Source organism: Tupaia chinensis, unplaced genomic scaffold, assembly GCF_000334495.1.
Source record: "Tupaia chinensis unplaced genomic scaffold, TupChi_1.0 Scaffold000257_1, whole genome shotgun sequence".
NCBI lineage: Eukaryota > Metazoa > Chordata > Mammalia > Scandentia > Tupaiidae > Tupaia > Tupaia belangeri.
In genome coordinates, this window is record NW_006159737.1 from 4,576,174 (window position 1) to 4,583,227 (window position 7,054).

At 43.2% G+C, this 7,054-nt stretch overlaps 1 protein-coding gene across 1 annotated transcript in view; it reads right to left on the bottom strand.

Moving 5' to 3' along the window:
- The window catches only part of CPED1 (cadherin like and PC-esterase domain containing 1), a 341,161-nt gene extending 338,891 nt beyond the window's left edge, over window positions 1–2,270 (bottom strand). The window contains exon 1 of the mRNA XM_027772159.1: window positions 1,336–2,270. Within this exon, the coding sequence (XP_027627960.1) occupies window positions 1,336–1,584 (249 nt within the window). The 5' untranslated portion in view covers window positions 1,585–2,270. The remainder of the gene's footprint in view (window positions 1–1,335) is intronic.
- Window positions 2,271–7,054: the final 4,784 nt, after the last annotated feature.

Below are 7,054 nucleotides of genomic sequence, written 5' to 3' on the forward strand. Positions count from 1 at the left end.
AGATAGCTCTTGATCAAGATGTTCTTTGACATCCTTGATAGCAAACGAAGCCACTCCACTTAAAAGTTTTCAAGTTTTCTTTGTTTCCATTGAGTTTATTTTGTACTTTGATACCTTCCTATTAGTTTTACAACTTCTTATGAGGACTTTGGATTTATTTTTATTTAGAGCATCAGTTCTGTGGTAGGAACAAGTGGCTTGATTCCTCTGCAGATGTACCGTGTCATACTGCTAGTCATGTGGCTTACCTAAACACCTTTGAGTATCAGTCATCTTATCTATAAAATGGTGACAATCGTACCTACCATACCTCTCTCACAGGGTTATGAGTCTGAAATGAATTAAGAGAGTTCTTAAAACAAGATGGTAGCAGAGTTGGAGGATTTGGTAATAAAGGCAGCAGTGCTGGTATCCAAGAGGAATTCCGCTGCCAACAGTAGCCAGGATTATAAGATCAACCTAAATCCACTGTAGGTTTAAGATACTACTTATTCGATCTCTAATTTATGTTGTTATGATACTACTTGTTGCAGCATCGACTCCAGTGGCTTGGCTACCATGATTTTTATGTTTGTAGATTTCTCTTTTTAATTTTTTTTTACACTAGATTCATAAAAGTCAACCTTTTACTGGCAAGCATGAACAGGGTAGTATATTAAAATAGAAATTCTGTGAGTGTTTTATTTCGTTGTTGTTTCTACCGTTTGTCAAGTAAGATTAGTGAAGCTAACGTGAGTAGCATAGGTTTAGAATAATTATTACTTCCCTAATTCTATAAACAATAAAACACAGGTGTGAACTGTTTTGAAGAAATCTGTTATACTATTATAATCTTTTCATTGCTTCAGAAAGAAATAGAATGCTTTAGAGATGGGCTTGCCAGTTAAGAATCTATCCAAGCCTAAGATGGAATTTTGGAGTATCTCTGACTCTGGATGATCTGAGCTTTCAATACTGACTGCCTTGAAGGAAAAGGCATATTGACTTTAGCACTTTTTTGAATCTTTATGTTTCTGAACTACAGATCCTCAGATCTCCTGGAATTCTAATTTATTAGAAAGAACTCACATAATTTCTTCTCCTCCAAACTATCATATCGTGCTGAAAAGAAGTGAAATTTTAGTAGATAAAATAACAGTTAGAACCTTCTGGAAGTAAATATAAGAAGCTGAAGCTTATGTAATGGTGTTTCCCTGTCATCAGGTCACTCTGGGCTGTTTATACTTTGGATCCCTTTCAGATCTCCTGGAAGTTAATTTTAGTTTTACAGAAATGACGGAGAGGCAGCTTGCTGTCTCACAGAAATCATCTCCGTTAAGCTTATAAGAGTCTTACCTTTCTGATTTGTCCTGCAATACTGGAGAGAAGAAAACATTCTGTGTCCTGGGAGAATCCTTTCTTGCATCTGCTTGCATGGGTTTCAGTGGGTGTGTGGGCAGCAGCCCCAGGGACAGCGCTGGTGGGCTTCCTTGTCCCTCGCAGTGTCAGGGTCTGGTAGAAGAGACAGATGGCCACCACCAAGCCCACCAAGAAGGGCCGGGAACAAAATCGCCGGCGACAGAGGAACACTGGCCGACAGACCATGACCAGTCCAGCTTCACTTGGCCCCTGTCCACGTTGTAGAAAAAGTCATAGCCGCTATTTTGTGTCAGCATGAAAAATGCAAATCTGTCTTCTTTTTCCACAACTCCAATCAAGTTTGTTCCATCCTTGCTTAAGAACTTTCCGAATGGTCATGCCAAAGAATCATCGGTGCCCAAAACCTGAGCACGTTAATAAGAGCCCTTCCATGGAGGACAGGGGGAAGTGGCTGACCTGGGTTTAAAAAAAAAAAAAAGGCATCTAAATAATAATAGTTGTAACTAATAACCTGAGTCTACCCCAGGCTGCCAAACAGTTGTTTCCGGTAATGACTTATTTTACCAACACCCTTAAACTCACAGCGAAGGAGTCCGGCTCTGCCTCGGCTTTACAGGAAAAGAGAAAACAACACCCAAGTATAAATCTGGCCTCTGAAAACGGCCTTGAAGAACGCCAATAGGTTAAAACCAGAAGGGCCTGCTGCACAGCTGGAGGCAGGCCAGGTCGCCTTAGCGGTTCCTCATTTTGCCTCTGATGTTAAAGCAGTCCTGCCCTCAGCCTTTCTGTTTAACTGCTCTCCTTCATTCGGTTTTAAATTGCCACTTTCCTGTGAGCCTTCACAGCTCGGGAACGTAAAAAAGGAATAAGCGGTTTGAATGGACATGCTCACTGTCGGGGACTTTGCTTGTGTTTGTTTCATTCCGTTTCAAGTTCAAAGTTCTATGTACTTACTCAGTTTTCATCCTTTTAGCCAGAAAAAAAAGTTTCCATGATCCCCCTAATGGATTGCTGATCAAAACCACTCGGAAGGAAACACCCAGTCGTATGACTCCAATTCATCTCATACACACTGGCCCGCGCGCGCGTACACACACACACACACACAAACACACACACACGCGCACACGCACACACGCAGACCCACACGCGCGGGCGGCGGCACCCTCAGCGGCGGGGAGCTGGAGGACCTCTGGCAGCGCCACCCAGGCCGCGCCGAGCGGGGCGGAGCTAAGGCCGGGCTCGGCTGGCCCTCCGGGAGCGGCTGGAGCGCTGTCAGCTCTGGGTGGGAAACGGTGGGCGTCCACAGAGTGGTGACTGTGAGATCATTTTCCCTGACATGTGGCATGCGGGCCTATCCTGAGCCGCAGATGTCTGACCCCTCATGTAATTTCTTTTTTTCCTTACAAAGTACGTGGAAAACAAATAGCCCTTAGTCAACTGATGACAAAGATCGTGGGTGAGACTAAAACGGACTCCATGAACTTAAGTGTCTTCACTCTAGGGACTTGCGGTTACTCTTAGGATAAGGGGGTCACGAGTACTGTCTGGACCTCCGGAGAGGAAACCTCCCTGCAGGGGCCAGAGTAACTGCCTCTCTGCTTCAGTACTGCACTCGGATCTTAATTACTCCTTTCCTAGACGAATAGCTGACTCTTTAGGCTAATTGCCCGGCTCTGTGCTCCTAAAATGAGTTAACTGGACCAGGTACTGGGTAACTTTTAGTGGACTTGTCCAGAATTCGAGTCAATCTAATTCCATACGACCCGCCGCAAGGGCACTTCTAGCAGTGCAGTTGTGCAAACTTCAACGCTTCTGCAGGGTCAGCTGAAAGGAAGACTGTCTAGTGCTTGCTTTTTCTTCTCTTAGTCCTTGCAGTGCAAACTCTGGGTGTCCGGGGCTGATTGAGGTTCCTTGCAGATTCTTCAAAGGCTTTGAATGTAAATAGGTCTTCTAACCTCTTTCTAACCCAAACTTCGCTCTTACAGACAACGTTCTCCCGGGAGGCCACACCCCTAGAGTGAGTCCCATCCCGCAGGCACGCGGCTGTCTTTCACTTATATTTGGCGAGATGGGGCGCCGCCTAGGGGTTCCCAGATGCTATTGCTTCAGAGAATGGAAACCTAGTTCCTTGCGTGTTAAGATACAATATTAACACTTTATAAAACAGATTAATTAAGGCATAACAAAATAAGTATTAACATTAAAGCTGAATTTATCCCAAGTCCTTGAATGTGTTCTCTCTCTCTTTGTTTAAGAGAGAGTTTTTACTATAGGGGGCCTGCGCTCTCCAGACAGAGGCAGAAAGAAAGCGAGAAATCACCCCCCACGGGGGATGGGTCACGCAGCAATCCCTTCTCCATTCTCCTATCGGGATCTTGGGCACACAGGCACGCGCCAGGGGGAGAATTTCAAGCGACCGAGTCTGGGTCTGAGGCTGCAGTTGACTATGTGGGAGTTCAGCGACGTAACCATTACGCAATCTGCTGGTCTCCCTTGGATGTATTATCTACTACACTGAGTTTAATATTATTTTATTTATATTTACATAGCCCTCAATTTCATGACATGTGAAGGAGTAGAGAAAGAAGTGGCACTTGACTTTCAGAAGCATAGAAAGTTTGAAGAGGAAATGGCTAAATAACAGTGTTGTAAGACATGGTGTTGGTGGATGCAATGTGATTCAGAATATAATCAAGAGATAATAGGAGTTACTCTATATTGGAGTGGTTTCACTGTTGATGAAACCCCATGTGTGACAAAGCTATGAGGTGGGTGATAATGGGCAGGCAAGAAGTCAGAAAAAGTAATTTTGAGGAATCTGAAGGGTCATTTTTTAATGCATTATTAAATTATTGAGCACAGAGTCCAAAAGAAAGAGTAAATCAGATACTATAATAAAATAACCTTTGGTTTGGGAGAAAAAAAGGACAATAGCATTAAAAATTTTAAAACAATGATATTACTAGACTTCACATGTTAGGAATCTGGAAGAAGGTGAAAAATTAGTGCTCCAGAAAAGATTTGGGTGGATTGAAGAACCCAATTCCCATCTTGGCCAGTGAGTTCAAGAGAGAGGGAGAAGATAGCAGATATCGGATGGGGACTGTCCACTGTTGACTTTCCACCTGGTGACTTCCATAGCCTAGAATCTTGGGATAGTGGCTGGAAAGTAGGAGAAAGAAAAAGCTTAGGGTGATAAGGTGCAGGGGAGAGGTGGGGAAGATGCAGCAGAAATGATCGCCAAATAGACTAAGGACAACCACAGAAAATATCTGATTTTTAAAGGAGCCCCAGTCTGGATATTAATCATGGCACTAAGTCTCACCAGCTATTCTAAAACAGGTAATCTGACTTATTTAAGTCTCGGCTTCCATCATCTGTGAGATAAGGACACTAAGGCCTCCTTTGAAGGGCTGTCGGTAGAGGAATGGAGAGGACCTAGACATGCCGTGAACACTGGTCTGATGAATGCTGGATGCGTGTCTGTTCAGTTTGGCATCCTTAGGCTGTGCCCAGTCCTCACTGGGCTTATGGTGTGTAAGACTGCTATCAAATAATGTGCCTTATGGAGCGTGAAGGTCCTGAAGACCAACAAAGGCACCTGCTATCAGTTCTCCTTCCTTTGCCTTTGAGTTGGAGGTGAGTGGCAGACGCTGGTTGGGGAGGATGAGGGCAAAGGCAGCATGAAAGTGAGCACACAGAGACTACATGGGGGAGGTAGGACGCCTGAGCAGTAGGTTAGGCATACTGAATGAAGGCAAGTGGGCACAGGTGTTAAACTCTAAAGGAGTCCCGATAAGAAACAATTGGGACAGAGGACAAGTTGGTTCAGTGAAGGGAGCAAGAGAGTAAGTACATGGTAGAACTAGGAACCTGTGGATTCTGGCAGATTTCAGACTGGATGCTTTTGTGTATACTTTCATAAAATATCCTTTTCACTAAGGGCCTGCACGAGAAGCCACTTAACGTTAACCTGGGACAATCAAGTGATGGATCTTTCAGAATTCTATCATTTCTAGTTGGACAAAACAAACAAAACTCTTCCTCCTTTCCCATTGTGTTTGTTTCATTTGGTTTGGGTATGGAGTAGGGGTAAGAGGAGAGGAGGCCCCCAAATAATCACTGTTTTAAGAAGGTATTTTAAAAACGTATCTTACTTTTTTCTAAACTGGAGGGATAGAGGTATCAATAACAGAAGATTTCAGTGTTGGATCAGGAACTTTGAGAAAGTAATACGCCTCTCTCAGCTTTCTCGTAAAGCAGGAGCTTCAGCGATCAATGAATGACCTCAAAGGTCACCTGAGGCTCTAAAAAAGGGATGCGTCTAGGGACACATTTCAAAGTGGATTCCTCTCTGTTATAATCTTCAGATTTGGGGTAAACTTAATTTCCTGAATGGGACCATCCTTTCTCTCTCTCTCTCTCTCTTTGTTTCTATTTTTTATTTTTTCTTGAGAGTTTTTTTGCTATAGGATGCATACGCTTGCTGGAGAGACAGAAAACTAGAAATTACCTCCCCTGGAGGACTGCCATGCCACAATCCCTTCTCCTTTATTCTCCTCTTGGGATCTTGAGCACATAGGCACATGTGTGTGGCATGAGTTTTAAATTGCCAGGTCCAGGACTTGAACCACAGTCGACTATGTGGGAGTCTGGCAACATAACCATTAAAGCATCTGCTGGTCCCCATTCTTTCTCTTTCAATAAGACTTGTGACCATGATAATGCAAAACTAAGCAGTAGCTACTGGAGGTGATGCTGTGAAGTTAAGTCCTGTGAGCAATTCCTGGTCACTCCACTTTCAGCACCTCATCCCTAGAAAGCTGAACATTCTCCTCTCAGCTCCTACCACTTCTTATTTAATGCTCATTCTAGAACTTTACCTATAAGCTCTGAACATAAGGTATTTTAAAATTACCAATTACATACTTAACTTCCACTGTGTAAAAACAGTATTCTAAGTGCTGTATAAAACAAAAGACATACATAAAATACTATAAATAACTCTAACAAAACAAATTGGTAAGAGCGGGTTAACTATGACAACCATGATCCTCAAAATCTTATAAGTTTAATACAAGAAAAGCTAATTTCTCATTCATATAATTTTCCAGGTGGTCAATTTCCATTTCTCATTTTGATACTTGGAGTATTTCCAACTGGTGACTTCCCATAGCCTAGAATCTTGAATACCCACTCAGCTCTTCTGAAACCCACTAGCAGACTAAGAAAGGGAAAGGCATGGTGGGTTGTGGGGAACAGAACCAGCAGGATAAATGTATGTGCGTAGAAGGGATTTTTTATAAGAATTAACTCACAAGATCACACAGCGGAGAAACCCTATAATAGACTGTTCTGTCAGCTGAAGAAACAGTTGAAAGACTTTGAATCAGGAAAGTTAATGCAGTTCCATTCCCAGGCCTGAAGTAGTCCCTCAGGAGACCACTGGTATGAGTCCAGAGTCCAAAGGTTAAAGAACTTGGAGTCTGGTTAGTTGGAGGGGTGCAGGGGCCAGAAACCAGTAGGAACAAGCACAGCCAAGGACCTAGTAAAGACATAGGAGATGAACAGGCAGAATGCATAGGAGTGAACACATAACAAGTTCCAGAAGTAAAGGGTCTAGAGAGAGGGAGAGAGACAGAGACAAAGAGGGAGGGAAAGAAGAAACAGAATCCTACTTTTTCTTTTCTTT